Source organism: Haemaphysalis longicornis, unplaced genomic scaffold (assembly GCF_048455015.1).
Source record: "Haemaphysalis longicornis isolate Haplotype H1 unplaced genomic scaffold, Haemaphysalis longicornis Haplotype H1 scaffold_9, whole genome shotgun sequence".
Lineage (NCBI taxonomy): Eukaryota > Metazoa > Arthropoda > Arachnida > Ixodida > Ixodidae > Haemaphysalis > Haemaphysalis longicornis.
In genome coordinates, this window is record NW_027526460.1 from 149100981 (window position 1) to 149123596 (window position 22616).

At 44.4% G+C, this 22616-nt stretch overlaps 1 protein-coding gene across 1 annotated transcript in view; it reads left to right on the forward strand.

Annotated features, from left to right (window-relative positions):
* Positions 1-22616, forward strand: part of LOC144152150 (putative 4-coumarate--CoA ligase 2) — a 78950-nt gene that overhangs the window by 42500 nt on the left and 13834 nt on the right. The window contains exons 3-7 of the mRNA XM_077683366.1: positions 1095-1204; positions 4039-4241; positions 12478-12646; positions 19177-19452; positions 21818-21962. Coding sequence (XP_077539492.1) covers positions 1095-1204; positions 4039-4241; positions 12478-12646; positions 19177-19452; positions 21818-21962 — 903 coding nt within the window. The remainder of the gene's footprint in view (positions 1-1094; positions 1205-4038; positions 4242-12477; positions 12647-19176; positions 19453-21817; positions 21963-22616) is intronic.

Below are 22616 nucleotides of genomic sequence, written 5' to 3' on the forward strand. Positions count from 1 at the left end.
ATTTGGCGAACTTTCAGCTCACTTTCTGACAAAGTTTTTTTTGGCGCAGAATCTGATAGTGCATGATAAATCAGGTTGTCCGGACGGGAACGATCCTCGAAGTCACCTACGCGTGAGCTGAGGGCGGCATTTTTTTAGCACTTCAGCGGTCAAAAAGGAGCGTTTCTGCGCGGATTGTCTGGAAAGCTCTTGTGAGAATTAGCTTTCTTTTCAAGCAGAGTTACCCATGCGGTTGAATTTTTTACTGTGAAACCAAGTAGTACTAAATGATTTTTTTTTGACTTCGTAAATGCCTTTCTGTAAGTTTTGACGACGCTCATCTAAAGTGCGTCGATAGATTCGTGAGGGTTTCCAGTGCTTCGAGATTAGCGCGTGGGTGTGATTCAATGTCCCCGTAAAGGATGAACGCTTTTACTACAAGAACACAACCTGTCATTGTAAAAAGCAACACTCGTGGGCACGGGAACAGCAGCAGCCAATATTTACTTGTTCTTTTTTGCTCATACGCGTAGGAGGGACCAAACTGAACGAAAAGCAAAAGGTGGTCCGGTGAGACCGTTGATGCGGCAGCTCCGTTCTTGTACCCGCTGAGGTGGGCGGTGCATGGCTGCCGGCGTTTGTAGTCTCCATGATGGCTTGACGATATCGATTGCGCTTGCCGTCAGCATGAAGGGTTACAGGAACAGGCGGAAGGAGTAGCTTCGGGCAACAAGCGGTCGGTTCAGGTAGGAGAGGCAACGTTCCGTTTGACGTGCTATATGCATGTTGTTCCCCGCATACTGGTGCGCCCGTACGAGTAACTGCGGATAACTGGACGAAGAGCGAAAAGTGGTTCGATGACGCAATTGCTGTGGTCGCTCTGTTACCATTCCCAGTCAATTGCAACTAGAGTAAGCAAACAATGACAGCTCTACACGCTGGAACCAACGTAATGATGTAGGGTTGATTGCGGGTTTTTCTTGAACGGTATGTTTCTATTGGTGGGGTTAATACGGGGTTCAGACAAACTTCTCAAAATTTTTATTCCTTGTGCTGTGTAGATAAAAGCTGCAGAGATTCCGTTAGTACACACAATCCTAATGTTTTTCTATCAGGGGAGCTCGCCCTGCAGATGGCTGATGGAGAAGCTACAGGCGTCCTGACGGAACCCTCGAATGCAGAAAAAGTGGCAAACGTGTGTGACCAGATGAACATACCAATAACGGTAACACATTTGATTTGTTTCACTTGACTTCTACATATGAATTACGTACTGTTTGTGCTCGACAACAACGGAATATCGTGCAAAAAAAGTATACCTTTCTGCTGATAGGATGGCCGAATTTCTAACACCGGATATGTGCGTGCTACTCTGAAGAAATGTGTTGCCTGAAAATGTAACCGCAGCAACCATCGGATATGAACCGGCATAGCCCTGCAGTTCGTGTCTGAGGTCTTACGACGTTAACCACTGCATTTGGGTGGCCTGCAACGCGTAAAAACAGTACCTGTTTTATGACAGAGCTTGACAACATTACGCCTGAAACCATGCCATTGGGCGCAACATCATGTGTTTAAGCTTAACGTAGATAACATTCCGATGATCCTTAAGACCATCATGCAACGTCACTATTGTAGCTTCACTGGTCACTGGGGAGCACCATTTATTTAGTTTTCACCTCATACCTAGATTATAGGAGTAACGCATGCAAGGCCGGCGCATGGGCGCGCTGTTCCCATCTATCTGCTACAAGGCAGCATTTCTCGAGTCGAGTTTTAAAGTGTAAAACACAACAGGCTTCCCAAACATCGGTCACAAAAAAAAGACTCCAGAAAGTAGGCTTCAGTGTATAGGCTTCACAAATTTCCAGCGAAACCGGCAAGGGTCGGCAAGATTGCTTTCGCTCTAAATGCTGCAGATGACATATGAGTACTGGTTGCTTCTACGGCGCAAACTTCATGTTCATTTCGATTTCATTATCCGTCGCAGCCACGTTTCTCTGCATTTTTTGAAGCAAAGATTTACTCCTTTCGTCCAGCGGCTTCGCGGAGGATGCGGAAGTTAACCTTTTGACCGGAGACACACCCCCGGCGAAGCGCAGTGCCCGAATTCAGCGCTGCGCAGAAGGCCTCGTTTTAAGCCGTTCTGCTCATATCAGCGGTGGCGGCCGCCGCGGTAGTGGCCGATTAGCTGACCGGCAGCCGACCCCCCCCCCCCCCCCTCTTCCCCTCCCGCAGCCTTTTATGCACGCGCCACAGGGTAGTCTCGGGCTACGTTACTCGTCTAGATCCTGGCGATGAGGAACGTCATATTCCTGTGAGTGTTAAGTGACACTGAATGGGTTTTAGCCGTGGTCCGCAATACAGTTACATCAGAGGTTAACCAAGCGAAACCAAGACTTCACCAAACTAATCCAAGCTTTTGCTTTATTACTACGTTGGCTGAGCTAAGCCGCAGCCATTTTTTTTATTTCTATAGGCGCCGCTTTCTTTTTTGGTTTGCTTGCTGTATGCTTCGTTAAGGTGCCAGAGGACGGTTTCGGTACCTGACGTCAGTGAAACTTTCGTACACGCTTGAACACAAATTGTTTGATCTCAACTTTGCCTCAAGATATGATTTTTTGCCGAAGGTTTGTGAATGTAGTAATTTTGAATTACTGTCTACGTGCTGTGCGATTTCATTTTTTCGTATATATTAAAAATTTCAAATAGTGGCCACGGGAAATTCAATGTTAAAACTTTCCAAATTAAACTTTTCATAAAATTTCAACTTCGATCCGAGAATTTCTGACTAATTGTTCTCAATTTGTTAATGTGAATGGCAGCAACATCAGGCGTCCCGCAAAGATCCTAATTCCTATTATTATTCCTAATATACATCAACGACCTCCCTATGAGTGTATCCAGTAATATTGGTACGTTTGCGGACGATTGTGTAATTTACCGTACTATTACTAACATATCTGCTCAAGTCACAAATACAAGATGATATTTACCATGTGTTAGACTGGTGCAATCGTAGGCTGATGGCTAAAAACCCGAATAAATGTAAATCCCTCTCTTATCACCCCCCTCATCTATTCTTATCAAATCGACAACATTACGGTGGTAAACGTGAACAGTTATAAGTACGTAGGGGTCACTTTAAGTAAAGATTTAACAAGGTGCGCCCATATTACTAACATCATATCGTATCATATCATATCATCAGCAAACAGATCGCTTGGTTTTTTTAAAACGACACCTACGTCAAGCGCCCCCGCATGTAAAACTGTCAGCCTATAAATCTTTATTTCGTACCTAACTTGCTAACTTGAATACGCGACGCCTGTATGGAGCCTCATCGAGCTTACTTACCCGACGATCCGGAATCCGTCCAGAATCGAGCAGCTAGATTTATTCATTCCTCATATTCATACACAATGAGCGTTTCATCCCTTAAACAAGAATGTGCTCTTTTAAACCTTAATACTCGTCGGCAAATTGCCAGTCTTATTTTTTTCTACAAGTTCTACCACAGTAACCTCGGCCACCCACCCTAAGTCTTGCCTCCTGCCCGCGTATCTCGCCGCACCGCTCATTCCTTTCATGTTGCCCGGCACGTGCACGTACCACGACATTTGCCGCCTCATTCTCTTTTCGCGCAGCCTCAGGCTGGAATGGCCTTTCCACTGAGCTTGCTACGTACACGTGCCACTCTGCATTTACACAAAATGTCACGGGTTTCTTCTCACATTCAATACTCAAGCGTCCTTTTTGAACCCGTTCTGCACATGCAATACATTCGTATTTGAGTAGTAGTTGTATTTTCTCCCTTTCCTCCTTTTTCACAGTATGTTGTTACCCCTGTTGTATTTATACCCAACCTGCATATGTATGTTGTTTATTGTATCTGCTTCCCATCCCTTATGTAAAACACTGGAAGGGGTTTTTAAGGTAATAGAGTGAAGTGAAGGCCTGTTATCCTTGAGTGATGGAATTTGCACTGAGGGGAGTGAAGTGGCGCTTCATTTGTATGAGTGGATCTCAGCCAGCCTCATTTCGCTCTGGAATTTGCAGGCTCGCTTTGTTCTCGGTGAAGCGGCGGGCTTCATTTCGACCTTGGGTTTTGCGCAACTGGATGAGCAGAATTTTCAAGAAGTGCCCGTTGCTGACCCCCGTAACACTCTTGTTGGCCTGCTTTACACCTCTGGTACAACAGGGATGCCAAAAGGCGTGGAGATTTCTCATCATTCCTTCGTCGCGCACATGGTGCAGTCCAGGTACATTTTTTTAGTAATCTAGACTGTATTCTAGTTTGTATGCAATGAGTGTTCCTTTGGGGTGTCACACTGACGGGAGATTGGCGATTCATTTCTGTGGTAGTTGCGATAGCAACAACAGAACTCCGACTCCCACTGTTACAGGCAGGGCGCGCGCGAGCACTGCGAAGGGGGAAAATTTCAATTGCGTTAGACAAACATCCGTTAAATTCATTAAGAGAAGAGTGAGATAGGGGGGTGAAGAGCGTGATTGGTGGTAGCAGTGAGCGTGTAGTGGCGCTCCATCCCATTATGGCGAATCAATGCTCTGCACTTCCGACAGCTTTCACGTTGAGTGGAACGGCTTTAATTTTTTAAATCTGGCTCTACGTAGTGATTGCTAGATGCGAGCCGTTTGCTATGCGAACATCGATAGTTTAGAGTTCTTTTCACTTTAATCACCAAAACATTTTGTACTAGATGACTGGACGCAAAATTAGAGGTCTGGAACGACCATATTAAGAAAGAAATTTATTGTAGAATATCACAGGTAGAAGTGTTCGAACGAAATTCACTAAGCACTGTGGCATTACGCTCATTTGGCTTTCTTAGCAGAAATAAACCCTAAACAAATTTGATAGTTCCTTTCACTAAGTGAATTGAATTAACGAACCGACGCTACACAGGCAATTAAGTGGGCTGTAGTACATGGCGACGGAATAATTTTGATGGCCTGACAATCTTCATCGTACGCCGAAATATCGAACACACTGCCGTTTTCACTTTCCGTCTCCTTCAGAAAAGCGGTCCCAATGGCTGGGATAGCTCATTTCCTGTCTCCCCGGTTTTATTGTGAACTCTTCATCGCTAAATCTTCTCGGTTACTTGTGCACCACAAATAAATGTCATTCGGGGCTTCATTTATGCCCTAAATAGAAGTAAAGACGGAGATAAAAGTCCTGTCAGTTCGAGAAAGGCTTCGCAGGAAGCTTAAAATAGCATATTGACTTCTGACGCAGCAATTAACGGGCAATATTGCAAGCTGAATTTATGACTGTCACAATGTTAAAGGAATGGGAGCTAAAATGCGGCTAATTGGGGTAAACAAATTCTTCACCTTCATAGTTCAGTTCAGTTCAGTTTATTCATCAACGGGATCTAGATGAATATAGATGAATTCCTGGGCTAAATTTGTTAAAAACAAATTGACTAGGGCCTAGGCAAATCATGGCACGGCTTACAGAAATTGCATACAGTAAAGAAATATTAGGAACAAATGCAATGTTTGGGAGGAAGTGTTGGATATAAACAACAACAATTTAAATTGCACTAGGTATCACAAAACATAAAATATAACAAGATGGATACTGAATTAAGCATACTAGCAAACAACACTGCGTATGAGCAAAAGAAAAGAAAAAGAGGACAAGCAGATGTACGTAACTAAGTACAATTGCGGCAGTGACGGATAATTGATTGAATAAATGTTAGACGGAGGCAATACAAAGTGATGAAATGAAATGACTTTATTTTCATAAAAGACTTACAATTCATGGAGGATACTTAGGGATAAAGTTGCAGGTAGGCAACTTGACTAGCCCAAAAATCCATGTTGACAGGCTGCATCAGAGCAAAAGCACGAGAAACAAAAGAAAACAAAGGAAGTTTAGGGAAAACAAAAAGAAGAAAGAGAAAGAGAGAAGAAAACAAAAGACAACTTACAAAGAATAAAAAAACAACATCTTACAAGCGCAATATGTCGCAAGTATAAATACAGTAGATTACAAGGAACACACAAAACAAACATCAACTACATCATCAATTACATCAACAAAAAAACACACAGAAACATCGCACAATGGTATTTCTCACAAGGAGGAAAAGTGGCCATACAATTCTCTTGGGGAACATAGGAATACCAATGTTTTCAGAAGCAAGACTGTTAAGTAGCCGCAGTAAGCAGGGCCGAAACAACTGCAGCACATAGTTGGTTCTAGGCTGCGGTACATTCCTGTACTCAGGCGTAAGAGTGCTGTAGTGCACAATGTTTGGCCAACAAACCAACAAACTCAGTTCACCAACAAACTAAGGAAACGACTCCGAGATCTTTGTTCTTTTCGATAACCAGTTGCCAGCTGGTAATTTAGCAGGCTATGAATTTTCAAGAGATGTCTCAGTAGGAAAAATGGTTCAGTATGAGCTTTCAATGGTAGCCTAAAAAGGGCGCGAATGAGCTGTTTCTGCAAGATATAGATTGATTTGATATTGGTGACCATAGTAGCACCCCACACCACGGTGCAGTAGTTTAGGTGGCTAGCGAACAGAACATTGTAAATTAGCAGTTTAGTCCGATACGGTATATGAGAGGAAGCATAAATAATAGCAATGATTCCCGACAGTTTACTTGCAAGGACGTCAGCATGATTAGACCAAGACGTGTGTTTATCAAAGAATATGTCTAGTGTTTTCATTGAATCTAAAAGTCCAATGGTTTGGCAACTAATTTTAATACCACTTTGCAAGAAACATTTCTTGTTTGTGGGATGAAAGAGTATAGCATTTGTTTTTTGGCGTTATTGGTCAGACCGTTTGCCTCAGACCACTTCTGCAATTTTGCTAGTGCAGTATTAACAAGGAACACTAATTTTTCAGCGTTATCAGAAGAAAATGGTAGAGTGGTACCATCAGCGTAAATAATTAACTTGGTATTTGAGTCACTATCAACAAAGTTGTTCACATATATGCAAAAAAGAAGGGGATCTAACACGCTACCCCGAGGAACACCAGCTACTAAAGATAGCTCCAACATAACAAACAACTACTAAAAATATAAAGCGCAGACACTGCCAAACAGGCAAAACCACCATAATAATTCAAGAATAAAAACAAGTATCAAGTCAACAAAATTTTGATGGCTTATCGGGAAGGTTATGCCGCAGAGATTGTAGGTTGTAGTTTGCACGGAAGCGGGGTATGTGCAAGATGTCAGTGTTGTGCGTGTTTGTAGGCAACGTCCACAGCGACTTTCTCGGTGACGTCCTCGGCTAACAGGAATGATCGACTATGATATTCTTTGTGTAACAGGGCCCTCTAAACTGGGCATTTCGATCCCAAAAGCTCCAAAGATCCATCACCTCTGGAACCTTAAAATTGACGGTGAACAGTTAATTGGCAGGTGCGCTGTCTTTGGTTGCTTGAACGTGGTCAGTGGGACGGCATTCTATCAGAAAGCGCCGTCATTACTGCAAGCTCCCTAAAAGATTAGGATTGCCTGTATCGACGTAAGTGAATGTTGCAGGATCCAGCCATAGAAGACGTAGGGCCAATTGCAAACGTTAGGATTTGGAAGCTGCCTGAAAACCCTTGTGAATTCATTTTTATAGCCGAGAGCAATCACTGGCTCATTAAGAAAAAAAGCTGGCTTCGGCGTCTGGGACAGGAAAAAAAACGGATGCTTCAAAAGCCTTCAATGTAGTACGAGGCTTTCCATAGCGCCAGTTTCAAACAGGTGGTGGCTAGGGGTGGTCGTCCTTGCCAGTACAGCGCATATGAAGAAAAAAAACCAAGCAGCCAAACGTACGAAGGGACAAAAAGAGAAATTCATCACTTTCCCCCAGTTTTCTCACCTGAAAGTTTTATTTCCTAACCGTCGTCAATAATGACTGCACAATCTGACTTGGCCAATCCCCCAGAGTGGGTTATAAACCAAATTATAAACCAACCAACACCCCTCTTTGCATTACCCGGAGCGACAAACAAGGAACGCCACGCACAGGTGGATGCATGTCATTCAATAGGCGGGAGGCGGACTGCGGAGCAGAGCGTCTCGAGATCCAAGATTACTTAACCCCTTAAACAACGCAAATAGGAAGGAAGGCATCTTTGGCGTTAAACAGAACCTTCATAATATTGAATTTACAACTCATCATTGAAGATAAGCGCAAAAAGAAAACACCACACAAAAAAGCCGGAGAGGAACAGAACAACGTTGCATTCACGACTAATTTGTTTCTAAAGAACCTTTGGCTTGTATACATATATCAGTCACTCACATGTTGCTAAATCATACCAAAAAACAAAGTGAAACGCAATCATGCCACGTCAGTGCCATTTTTTTTCCACCTCCGTACAGAAGTCAGATATTCGAATTCTCGGTCATGCAGCCCTACAGCATTTATTAAAGAAAATAATTAGTTTTGAGTGAAGAGCTCTCGTTTCAGTTTCTCGTTCTATGCTGCCGTGTTTTTTCGCTGATCCTTAATGATAGAAATTCCCGAATTTGTCCCGCTCAGAGTGCTCTTCAGCTATTTTTACAACCCACGAGAATTTCTTACACGTCCTCGCACATTTTATGTCAGTAAAAACACCTTTCGCTGTTTTACAACATTCGGAGATGGTTCCGTTACTAGAAAGTTCAAAAACCGTGTTTAGTTTCAAACCTTCGTCACTTCTAAAAAGCTGGCCTCAAATCAGCCGCAAAAGGTAGCCTGGGGACTTTAGTCTGAATGAGGGCTACTATCTATTGGAAAAACTGGCTCCAGCAACGCTACGCGCCACGCACTGCTTCTGCATTTTTTTCGTAAAGGGGAAGCACAGCTTAAAGTCCACTTCGTCGGATTCGTTTAGTTTCAAGCAAGGTGCAAGGCGATTACGTTCATTCGTTCTTGCAACACCACCGTCTGCTGTTGGCCGTTCGTCCTGGTCGCGTCCGCGGCAAATAGAAAAGGGCAGTGACGATGAGTAATGGTTGACAACGGAGATGGAGAACGTGTATGCTGCCACGTATGAAGAGGGAAACCTTACTGAACGTTGGCCCACGAGAAGCGATTCCCGCGAGAGCCGCGAAGAAACGTTGAAGGCACCTGGGGACGCGCTGGAGGTCTGGAATGGTTAGGTTCGTCCTCCGAACGTCTTGGTTTGTCTATGCTCGTCTAGGATGGTCATTGGCTGGAGAGTGGGCGTGTTCGTGGCTCACCGGGCTAGAGAGGGCAGACGCGTGTCATGTGTCTTCAAGTATCCGCTTCACGAGCCGAGGCGGGGCAAAGGTGAAGGCCCAGGATGGGGATGAGACTGCACCCTCCCCCAAAGATGTTGTGTGGCGGCACGACAAAGGTGACACAAACCATGGTTGACGGCGAAGTTATGTAGTTATACGGTTGTTCGTTTTCGGGTAAAACGTATTCTGACACCGCGAACGTGTTTCAGGACAATTGGGTTAAACTCGATTTCTTCCCAAATGGACCTTCTCAAAGTAGCGATCTGCACAATCATGCGCTGACTGTGTGCCATTCCCTACGAGTACTAGCTGGAACCAAGCCCCACAAACAAACCTTTCAAACTGATTAAGTAACAGAATGACTCTACCGCTCGCTACCTCATGCTGGCAAATGCTGCACTGACATTGTTGTGTCTAGCTAATGGAAGATATGATGTCCAGGGAACTTTCTCCCAGCTGGCATACATTAAATGATCAGACAGGCATGGAATGGATGGAAACCGATGTGCTACGTACGCAGATGGCAATGTATTATAACAAGAATGTGCACAAAATCGATGACCATCATCTCGTGAATAAAATGTTTCTTTTCTAAGAACTTATCAATGCTCTTTTTTGCCATTGATCCCTGATGTCCCCCCAATTACCTGATTAAATCTAACACCAACTATATCGAGTCAGATTTAAGAAGTCCATGACAGCTTCTAGTAAAATAAACTTGGTGTAATATTTAATACATCTGAACGTGTTATTTTGAAAAAACGCGAATATCAAAGTGGTTTTACAAAAATCTAACTTCTCCCCAAATATCAACTTGAAAATTAGCATCCGATTTTAACACCCCGAGTGAAAAAAGATATATATAAAACCCAAAAACAAAGAACCCTATGTATTTACAAGTTTTGCATGAAAGGTGCGCTAAGGCTACATGCGACGCAGTGCTTCTTTTTTGATTGTGAAGGGGAAGCACAACTCTATGCCTAACTCCACTTCGCTGTCTTCGTTTAGCGACAAACAAGGTGCAACGCGGCATTGTTCATTCCTTCTTGTAACAATATAAAACAGACTCTTTAGGAAATACACCCGATGGATGTCCTTCTTTCTACTAAAGCCCACTACAGAAATGCCCAGTGCGGACGCAGTGCACTTACAGTCCGTGCCCGCGGGCGGTACGGACAAAATCCGAAAACAAAGTTTCGGGATTCGCGAAAAAATGTAAGAGTGCTGCAACGGTCTAAAAAATAATAGTGTGCTGTGCTGAAATTGATTACAACAGAAAACTTTTGTATGAAAGAGATGAAGTTTTTTGTCGTTAGGAATGTTTTATTTGGCTGACAATGCAGCGGCGTATCAAATAAAAATTCTGTAAACCTTGCACTCACAAGCAAGACTTGAATGGCGAAACTATTGTCGCTGCGCATCGCCTAGGTAAGTATCATTGTTTATTTCCAAAGTTAAGTGTCCTTGTTTATTTCCATAGTTATGAAGCTACTAGTCACCGTCATATGCATCGAAGAGATAGTTGTCTTCTTCATAGCGAGTGGTGGATAAAAGTCATCTTCAGCATTGTAGACTTCCACCACCTTTTCGTTATTAACTCGAGGTAGAGGTGGGGTGATCTGCAAGTCGTCTCGCGAAGGAGCGGCACACCTGCAGCATTGTCTCCAATTATTTATAATGGCTTATAAAAAAATGTGGCGGCCAGAGTGACCCAAGCAAGGTGCCTCGCGCCCTTAGCATTAGCGCTGGAGTTTTTTTTGCTGTTGTTTAATTGCGCGGTAGCGCTTGTCGACAGCGTTGGAGTTATCTAAAACCACTGCGCAGGCCAAGGACTCGACGGTCGCCGCGAGACACGCGCTCACGAGCGCTCACCATTTTCGCGCTCCTCTGTTTTTTTTTTTCAGTTTTCTTAGCTAAAGCAACTGCGCGTGCCGGGGACGCTCGGAGGTCGCCGCGGGGCATGCACTCACGACTATTCGAATTTTCTTCGTTTTTTTTTGCTGCAACACCAAGCTCACAGCTTGTACAACAGCTCCGCTGTCAACAAGCAGTATAATCGCTGGTTTCTCCCCACCCATATCGACCGGCCAAGCTGTGTAAGGGACAAGGTTGTAACCGGGAGGAAGCTACCTAAATTAACAAATTTCACGGTACACCTAGTTACGTTAAACAGGTCAATTGGAGGGGGATTTTGCTCCGGCTCACGTAGTTTGGGAAGCCCTTTTTACTCCTGCCCGCCCTCCGGGTACTGCTAGAGAACTCACTATCCGAGCGGGCGGCAGCCTTGTACCCTGAAACGGCACCAGATCGGCTCGAGATAGCCTCCCCAGCAATCACTACTTGGTTGTCCACTGCCGTCTCTCCCGCCGCACGCTTCCCCCGCTCCTGTCAGCCGCATGAACGCACGTGGCGGCTCTTGCAGGCCGACACTCTCCCGCGTCGTGCAGTGCTGCACCATATTCGCCCCACACTGTTTCACTCCCAAAATTGCCCTTCGGGCTGTGCTCTAGACACCATGTCCCACTCCATGTGGGCATGTCCTAATGATTCGTTCCCCTCCATAGCGTGTGATGAGCAGTGGGAGGGGGCGCTGGGTAGCTCGGATCCGGGGATCCAAATCTATCTGGTGAAGCGAGCCACCGCTGCCGCCGTTAGGCTCTTGCCACCGGCCACCTCGCCCTCTAAACTGCATTTTACAATAAAGTTTTTCTCTCTCACTGCTTTTTTCCCCGCGCTTTGGAAGGCAGATTGAAGCCATTACACCTAATTGAAAGCGGAAAAAGCGCCTTATCTCTCACAAACAAAAATAAACTTCCAGTGCTTGATAAATGCGTCAGCCTTTGGGAATACAACTAAGACTGCACTTGTAAACTCCTGAGGCAGAAGATGTGCGAGAGAACCTTGAAAAATAGCCAGGAAGTGAATACGGTGGAGCTAGTCCTAACGTTTCCTCGAATCTGCCGTGTAAATGAGCGAGATTTTGTTTAGAGGTATGTTTACTAGAGGTTTGAGTTCAATTTGTATTTGCATTTACAAAAACCTCTAGAACGGGAGACCACTGAAGGACCCTACGTCGTGGATTTCATAACGCTTTAAGAGGTTTGTCCTAGTTATGACAAGGGACTACAAATACGGTTTTAGGCAGGAGACCTGACGGGAGGTTTCTCAAGCTTTGCAGTAACGCCGAATAGTCTAGCGCAGTTTGCAAGTTTTTCAACAGCCTGCTCATAAATCTTTCGCTCTGTATTGTGCCCCTCGCAGGTTAGTCGCACCGTCGGACGAGACGGACGTATTCTTGGCTTGGAACCCGATAACGCACATGTCCGGATTTCTCTTCACCATGCTTGCTGCTTGCATCGGCTCCACCTGCGTGGTAGTTCCTCCTGACATCACATTCGAGCATTTCATTGAAAATTGCAAAAAATTTCAGGTATGGATTCATTTTTCTTACAGAACCATATTTTGTTGTTAATAACAACCTGTCGCTAGAAATGTCCGCATGAAAGGAGTGTTAAAAATTCCCAGCACTAACTCCAAAACGAACGTCTGCTGATTGTACCAAACGATTATAATGTGGTCTAAAACCCATTACTCGAAATTCTTAAATCCGGCGAAGTGTTTGACCTTGTCGAAATTCCAAAAAGAATACAGTATTAAAAATATTTTAGGTATATGAAGGGCGACACCGAAAAGATCTATATGTGGAGATTGTGTATCGCTTATGTTGTCTATTTCGTTTAATAACAAAACCGCCTTTTAGCACCTATGCCTCACGTTCAAACTTTTTTGTGGTTTCAAACAACCGTGGTGATTTAAAAAACCAGGTGATATTTATTTTAAAGGCGTTTCGGTAGTTTTGTTTTTGAGTTTGATTTTTTCGAATACATTTCAAAAGAGAAGTCAAGTCCCCTTACTCTCTGTGAGGGATCACCAGCAGACTTGGATGAGAGCTTGCTTCTGGGATAGTTGGTACATTACTACATATAAAAGACTGTTCTAAGTTAACATTGACGAAGACGAAACGGCGAGACACAAGATGCACACATACAAAATCTCGGATCTGGATGCAGTCCAAAGAGAGCGCTGGAAAACACACGTTTGTTTGTAATTCGGGATTGGGCATATATCTTCGTAGCTAATTATTTGAAAGAGACTTCAGACTAAAGTTGCAGTCTAGAGAAAGAAACATGCGGTACTCGGTTTGCACTTCAAAAACACCGCCTTGCCTGAAGAATATGCACCAACACGAATTTCAGCATGTTCGTAACCGCCTAGACCATAACGCTTCTTGCACTTATGAAGCAAGCTGTCTTGGGATGGCACATGAAACTTTTTGCTGTAAATACTACGAACTATGATCAACCTTCTTTTCCAATGCCGTGCTGTGGACTTTTCTCAGAACCTTAGCACATTACTTCAAAAATCCCACGTTGGCCAACATCTTAAATACGAGCTCCGTAACAGTCAGTTTAACAGTCCGTAACAGACGTTTTAATGGGTGTCGCCCCCCGAAAGCAAATCGATAGATCACTGATGAAAAAATTAGATTGCTTTCGCAATCGAGATGCAATGAGTGAGGATACAGTGTAGCTGATGTCAGGCGCGCATGGAAAAACTACTAACGCAGCAGCGCAGGGAGATATGGACTGAGCGTTGTTTGTAGTTCGAAAAACGGAGAGTAAATTATGTTTTGAGAGGAGACTGAGAGCAATTAATCAACGTAGGTAGGCAGCTAAAGTGTTTAGGTACCTATACTTGAAAAGCGTGGACGTGCAGTGGTTAAGGAAGACTAGAAGGCTAACGATGAAATAATGAAAGAACAGTGGAGAATCCAAAACAGCCAAGGTAACCAAAAAAGAGGCAAGGCAGATAGAGACGAATAAATGGAGGGAAAAAATGAAAGCGAAAACGTCGTTAAAGATGTACAGGGCTGAGAAATTGGACATCAGAAAGGAAAATTTCTACGATAATTACCCAGGGCAGTGTTTTGCTTTTTAAGGCTAGAGCAGGTTGCTTGCGAACTAAGAGCTTTGTGGGGAGGTATTCATGACATGATGGGGTATGCGTGGTCTGCGGAAAAGAAACAGAAACTATGCGGCAGATAGTGTTCGAATACGAGGGTACCCATCCAAATCTACATGAGGGAAATATTCGGATTCCAGAAGCCCTAAGATTTAAGGGTAGCACAGAGGAAGTTAACTTCCAGGCTGTTGAGGCGACGAATAGAAGATTAGAACTCTGGTGGACGAAAAGCAGAGAGGGTAATATTGCCATGGACAGTGACCAGCTCTAACAGAAAAAAAAGTATTTTGTTGCTGCCCCAAGCAGCGCTAGTATTAAACCAAGAGTATAAAATATAGGTATATTAGTCCTTTTTGGTAAGATGACTCGTCATCACCCCGCTACAAAGGGGAAACCAATAGCAATCATCAGCATCATCGTAATCTTCGCTAACTATAAATCGGCTTTTCTTCGGTCTGCGCCTTTCTTAAGAGAAAGATTCTTAAAATGCGACTCTTTCTCCATGCAATCTGAGTTAAGTCAATGAAAGTCCACAAACACCTTCCCATACTCTAAACTCCGAACTGCCTAAGTCTAGGGCCAACGCCCTAGCTACTAACGCAAATGAAATGCTGTGAGCCCTGATTGCGATGACAGCACAAACGGATAGACGCCGGTTTCATAACGCCAGTGCCCCAGGTTCCGTTTCGACCCCAGGAAGCGATTTTTAGATGCAGAGCATCTCATTCACTCGCATTGTCCCTCCGGCGTCGTCGTCGTCGTCGTCGTCGTCGGCGTTGTCCGCCCCTCCGCCATTCTCCTCGCCGCGCCAGCTGCGCTCTCCGCCGCTCACCCCCTCTCCTCTCCGATAGCGAACACTCTCTCGCGAGGGGCATTGGATTGGATTGGATTGGCTCGGATTGGATTGGATTGGATTGGATTTGAATTGGATTGGACTAAAGTGGATTGTGTTGAATTGTGTTGCGTCCTAGCCGCGGCCGACGCGCTGGGGCCGGCGCATGTGCAGTACTCTCTCTTCCGCGGTTTCCTCTCCTTCGGGCGCGCTGCGCATATAACCGGTGTGCCGTTCTCCGGAGAAGCAACATCCACGTTTGGCTCAAACACCTAGAGTCCACGCCGCTTTACAAGTACGCCAACGTCGTCATCGACTGCGACCGGCTTAGGCAGTCCCTTCAACGTTATGCGCGCTATAAAACGCGGTCCCTTTGCCGCTCCGCCTATGCGTCGCATCTACACAGGGGTTCCCGCTAGGGGAGGTGGGAGTTTTTTTCTGGAAACGCACACTCCCACACCTGCTCGAGAGCTGCTTTTCCTTCTTCTTGGCCTAGAATTTCCCCTCTCCCCTTCACCTCGCGGCATTTCCTGTTAGCGATCCGCACGGACAGAAGAAAGCTTAAGCAGCTCCACTGTTAACAGAAAAAAAGGCGTTATTCTGTACTTCTAGAGCACTTGCACAGCTGTCATTATTCCAGTGAAGAGGAAAGGTGGCTACTTAATATGTACCAGCCACTTTCACCGCCTGATAACTTTCGCCGGAAGGTATGGTTTTAGGTGCGGAGTACCTTAGGACCGCACAATGTCCGTCCGCCTCCGTGCGCATAGCATTTACAATCCAAAAAGAAACCACACAGGTGCCTGCAGCATTCGAGCCTGTGCCTGGTACACCAGACAAAGTTAGTGTCAGTCGCCTTACACATTGGGCTACGACCGGGTTTTTTTCTTCTTTGTTACATGGGAGAATACGCAAGACGTTGTAGTACGAGGAATACAAGCAAACAAAAGAATACACTGAAGTTATGACAAGCACATATACATCAAAATTTAGGCAAACACACACAAGCGTTCAAAAGAGAGAACCAGTCAGGTGGTTGGTCAAGAAAACTATACACACTATGTACAAATGCCACAGTTTCTCGGAAATAGGACTTAGTTTATCTTGGTGGCTCAGCATGCCTATCACATAAGTTAGTACCCGAGAGTCAAACGGCTTCCTCCCTCGCCTTTAATGATGGGGAGTATGTTAGGACCTGCAAATGTCCATCCGCGTCCATCCGTGAGCACACCGCCATCAAGCGAAAATCAAGAGAAATTCGATTTGAGCCGTGAAGTTGCAGTTCATTTAGGGGATAATGAAGGTGCAGCTCACTGCTCAGAGCGGATGTCACTCGGGGCAGCGCAGCTTTGTTGTCATTTCGACTGCCCGTACTCCGCACCGCCGCCATCATCCGCGGAGTGGAGATGCTGCCATTTTTTATCTAGGATGGAGTGGTGAACCCCTTTACTGCTGATACTCAGCGTCTTAATTTTGCTGTGCAGTTACTACCCAGATGTTGGAAGATTCCTAGGCAGTCGAGGGACAAAAACAGGCCCTTGGCTATATGAACTTAATGTTATTCCATTTGTCCGATGTAATGCGCCCGGCTCCTTGTAACGGTGGATAGACATGGTTTGTGGCACCGGAGAGAAATAAGTTGGTGCTTTATAAACACTCTGTTATTTTGGGCTGCAAATTGTTAGAGCACAAGTCTGTTCGGCAAGATACAGCCGATAAGAGGGGAGATTTGTTTACCGCAGGTTCGGCAACAAGCAGAAGGCGTTCTGGCCTTAAGAGGGACAAAATATTCTTTGGTTCTAAGGCGTAGCATTCTTTGCCGAGTACTCCCAGCCGAGTCCCTGTAACGCAGAGCAAATGCGGAAAAATGAATAATTAACGCTAGTAACACATTTAATGTTCATACTTACCTAAGTAGAGATATTTGCCCAAACGGAAGTCTGAAAAAGAAATTACAAAAATCAACTGATACAATAAAAAATATGCATTTTACACATATCCTAACAAAGCGAAGACTGAACTAAGAAGTTAGGAAACTAGCGTTGGAATTACGAATAAAAAATACCCCACATGAGCATATCTAGAAACGCCCTGTATTTCTACAACAATGCATATTTTGCTGAAATAAAAATAAAATGATTGGCGGAAATAACACAGGTAATCATTATATCAGCGAAAATCGACATGATTGCTAGTACAGAATAATGAAAAATGAGAAAAATACAACAAATAAAACGAACAAAAATGTAGAAAGATACACTGATAGAATGAAAAAAATGCATCTTATGCATCTTCTACAAAAAGTAGAAGACTAACTAAAAAAGTCCTGCAAAGTACTAATAAACAAAATACCAAGAAGAACTAATACTGATACTGAGAATACTAATGAAGTAATAACAAAAATGAGGAAAACGGGCCAACCCTCTACTATGCCTTGAATAGTTAGGCAAGACGCAATTATTCGCTTTAATGGCGTATAAGTACACATCATTCAAGGAAAGAAACAAAAGGCCTCAATGGTTTTCAAAATGTATTTTCTTTTTGAATTGGCCACAATAACGGTGAGCTTAAGCGTTTCCAAATTGCGGCGGTATGGAAAACGCTGATGCCACACAGCCGCCACGTCTATTTCTTGGCTGCCGACGAAGAATGCACAAAGAGTAGCCTTGTATTTTGAAGCTGCGTACTTCGCCTTTTACATGCAGCAGAAGTCTCCTGGAAGAAGCGGAGAATTGGTTACAAATATTCAGCAAAAGCCAAGTGGTCTATTCAGCTCGTGGCCGTTTCTGCAAGCCGGCTTAGATTCAAAGATCCCGAGTTGATCAGTGACACAGGAAAAGGGCCCCATCACTAGTGTGGCTAAGGCTACTTTCGTTATGTGATATAGCTCCACATTTTCTGTGATACCTCAGATACAGAAGTTTTTAAGAGATTGACTGGCGCGAACTTCCATACATACCATTTTTTGCCACGTTTGAAGTGGCGTGTTTTTATAAAACAATGCCCTCATAAAATCCACCAAATGCCCGAGCAATAAACACAGATCCCTAGAGTAATTGGAAAACTTACGCGTCTGGTACCTCCACATATTAGCGTTTATATAAAATATAGCTTCTTTTCGTAAAAATAATAGCCCTTTTATATAACACATATGGTATCAAATATTGCCCTAATTTCACTGTATATTTTATAACGTACCGCTGGTTTTCGTATGGTTTCTCTGGTATTTTGTTCAACATGAATAGGTTGTGAGACGGATCTGTTCGCTTTTATACTGGAATTTACAACGTCCATCTTAACATTTCAGTAAGGACCAAAGATCGGGCACTGAAGCTTTCTTGTTGGAAGTTCAGGTTGTTTGTGCTGACTGGGCGTCCGTTGATATGCGAGTACACAAAGCGACGCTTCCCCAACAGTGTCTTTATTTTCACAGTTGCAACTGAAAAAGCCGTAACAGCGCTTTTGTTGATTGGTAGACGCAAGTTTATTCACATATTTATTCCCGTATTTGCAAGCATATCCCTATTCGCATGTTATTTTGTTCTTCGTAGGCGAACCCTGTTTGCCGGCGCCTAGAACAGTCCTTGGAAGTCGAAGATGCAGCGGGCCACTTTTACCTAATTACAAATCTTCGTAAAATGGCGAACGCACGTGAACGCCTTAAGCTCCTAGCTTAAGGCGTGAAAGCATGCTGGTTGTATAGTAATAGTAATAGTTTAATTCAACTCTTGAAATATACAAATCAACATCGGGTTGGCCCAAGCCATGCAAGGCTTGTCGGGCCATACCCGCCAGTCAGCACAGGCAATAAATGGTATTAGTTAGCGGTAGACTAAAGAGAAAAGTTTTAACGCAGGTATGTTCTTAGGCAACGCAGAAAAGAAATAGAAAATATCTCATCGGGTAAGGAGTTGAAAATTTTTCAGACTTAGCCAGGTCTAACATAGGATCCAAACCGTGTGTAGCAACATGCGTAGCAACGTGGTTATAGTGTGTTCAATTGGAATTATAATATAAAGCAACAGAACTGCACTTACACAGAAATCGAATCCCTCGTCAATGGTGCGCGCGTGCGTGACTTCTAACAGTTTCCTTTTTCTATGCAGGTTACGTCGTTCTTCAGCTTTCCAACTCGCCTGAACGGTCTCATCAGTGAAATGCTGTGTACAAATATCCGTCTCGAAAAAGTGCACAAGCTGAGTCTGAGTGGTGGCGCCGTACCGGAAACCATCACGCGCCATGTACGAGATGTCTTTCCGAACCTGCACAGTTTCCGGAAATTTTTGGGCACCACCGAGTGCGTGGGCCTGATAACGACCCCTGGGCAGGACGAGATATGCTTTACGGACCTCGGTGTGCCAACACCCAACCTTGAGCTCAAGGTAGAAACACGTCCCGTCCCTGTGATAATTACACAAATAGACGATTTTCGCCAAAGGAAAACTTTTCAAATTAAGTGAGAAAAGACAGTAATCGTTACGATATTTTCTTATAACAAAATACGTGACAACCAAGTTGTCTTTTATTTGTGTGCCGCAGTGAATATCTCTCCGTAATATCCTTGCAACAAACTTCTATTAGTTCATTAAAAAGCTTCAATACGTAATTAGTTCCAAACGCGTAATTATATTGAAAACAAAATTAAACTGGAGATTTGGTGCTAAAATGATCTTTACCTGCTCTATAGGAGAGTTCAAATAGGGAATTAAGCGGGGTCACCATCAACCCTACCTGTTGATGAAACAGGACGAGCTCGGAAAATGCTACATCATGTTATTCGCATGATTACCACCCCAGGACTCCGAATGAAAAAAATATGCCTGTGCTTATAGTCTTGTATGGGCAGTAAAATCACTTAAAACGTGTTTTAAGGTGCCTGTTGTCCTAAAGGGTTAAATCAATTTTTTTAGCAAAACACCTTCATCTTGATGTGGGTGAGTTTGTAAACATTTATGGATCCCTTCTGAAGTAATTATGCGGAGTACATGAAATATAGCGTAGCTAATAGTCCGTTTAGCCACCAAGCCCAGGTTACCGTGTTATTGCGAAAGCAATAAATGAACCGTTGCCACAAGAGAAGCGATCAGGCCTCGGTCTACGCGTCTCTGACAGACAGACGTCTGTTTGAGTACCGCTACATGGCTGGCTCATGGGGTCATAATCGGCCTTTCCAGTGCCCTGCTCACAGCTTTTTCAGCGATGTTGGGGATAAGAGCGGAAGATCAGTTCACAGCCTTACATCACACGTTCGCGCACCAGCACGGCAGCTACAGGGACGTCAGTCATTGCCGCTGCTAAGTATGTGCACGTAGTCATTTTAGCTGCAGTAAAATAAAGCACAAGTTAATACCTGCGGGGTACGGGAATCAGAGACACGTGAAATGCGTAGCCGTGCAGCTGTGGTTTTGAGTAGAAGATTCGGCGGCACGTCAAGCATGCGCCCCGCCTAATTGGCACAAAGCCGCGGCCGCTGCGACTACTCCCAATGAACATAAGGAAGGAGCAACGAGCGGGGTTTAATTAGACCTTTTTTCCTTTCACATTTACACCTTCCAATACATGCGTAAGCGTCTTGGGATGTTTAAAAATGGTCGCATAAGAACGCGAAGTGCTCAACATTCGATGATTGATGATTTCAGGGTTTAACGAGCCGACGCAACGCAGGCGATGAAGCGCGCAGTAGTGGAGGGCTCGGGATTAATTTTGACCACCTGGGGATCTTTAACGTGCGCCGAAATCTCGTACACAGAGGCGTTTTTGCTTTTCGCCTCCATCAGAAAAGCGGCTGCCGCGGCCGGGAATCGAACCCGTGCCCTGGTGCTCAGCAGCACAACGCCTTAGCCACTGAGCCACCGCGGCGGGTGCTGAACATTCGCTGAACATTCCAGTTAAGTTATTAGCCACGTAGTGTTTATGCCAGGAGAAACTTAAATTCGGGGAGAGGTACCTCTGACAGCTCCCCCGTGGAAGGGTCATCATGAATTATTGTGTTGTCATTGCTGTTTTAGGCGGTCGTTTACTTCTTTCCGTGTGCGCCTCACGCCCTACCGTACTCTTGTTGCATTAGACATACGAGGCAAATCATTAAGGTTCTAATCGCCCTCCTTTCCCATGAGGCTGCGCATGCACGTCGGCCTGGTGGAGCAGGCCGCAAGAAGTTCGGCAGGTGCCTTCTCTGGGGTATACGAATTCTATCTGCTGTTGACACTCATCCCGTATAGTGAAAGAATGCGACACAATTTTAAATGCATTCCTTGTCTGATCGACACATTTAGGCTTTCATCCGTACAACGCAACCGAATCCCAGTCCATATAGAGGCATTACTGCAAACATTTCGCTCAATGGTGACCGCTTATAGTGGCAATTTTTTATTATTTTATTTCAAGGGTGTTGTGAGTCCCTTTCGTCATTTGAATGGTAGCAGCTGGAGTAAGCACGCTTGGTGTAAGACATCTAAATTGTTGGATCGTTTCTCTTCAGGTGTACGACATAATCATGTCATTATCACCATGAGAGTACGCGCAAGCACTTCGTCGTCACCTCTGTAGACCCTTATTTTCCTGATGTGTCCGCTGGTTCCTTGGTCGAGCTCGTCGAGTCGTTGGCGTCTATGGACATCTACCTCACGAGGGAACCTTAGCATCTCAATATATGTTTAATTTGGGCTGTGACTACAATAAGTGTATGCTATTCAAATAGTGCCTTCTTAAACATTACAAACAAGTAACCCGTGGCTGATGCCGCAGATTTTGTCTGTAACTACGCGGGAACCCCTTGGGCCCAACGAGAATGGTGAAATCATGTATCGCACCCCGTCAGCGATGCGCGGTTACTACAAAAATCCAAAAGCAACGGCTGAATACATAGACACCGATGGCTGGTGTCATTCTGGTAAGTGGTTTCCAGTTCCCTTCAACTGTTTCAACTCGTTTTGGTCCTAAAAAGACAGCCTTGTCTGTATAATATCACGAATAGACAGTCTGAGTTAGCAGAGTGTTTGCAGCTTCAGACAGATTTGTTTTGGGTTAACGAATTAAATTTACCGCCGTAAGGCTGCCCGAATCGGAGCGAGAAGGATATTTTTCAATATCCTTCGCTTGGCGAGGAGTGTATTGCGAGATCCGTTAGGGATGAAACGTTCATGATTTTGTATCAGATTGTGGATCAGATCTGAAACGTTGTGTATCAGATCCCACTTTGCATCTGTATCACTCCAACCGAAAAGCACCCTTGGCCATTTGACCGGTAGTTCTGGGAGTGCCCATCCCTGGTGGTAAAGATCTAGACTGCTTGCAGTTCTCAGGCTGTGTTACACAGTGAACGCGTCCCCGGAATAGACAGAGGATCGCCAATCGCGCTTTTCCAGTAGAGCTCTCAACTAGTGCCGTAATACTCTTATAATTTTATAAACTAATATGTTCGCTTTCTGCAGTATTCAGTGAGCCGGTAATTTATTTATTTTATTTAGAGATACTGCCAATCTCGTGAGAGATCATAGCAGGTGGGCAAAAAAAAGTACATTGAAGTGTATAAAATGCGTCACAG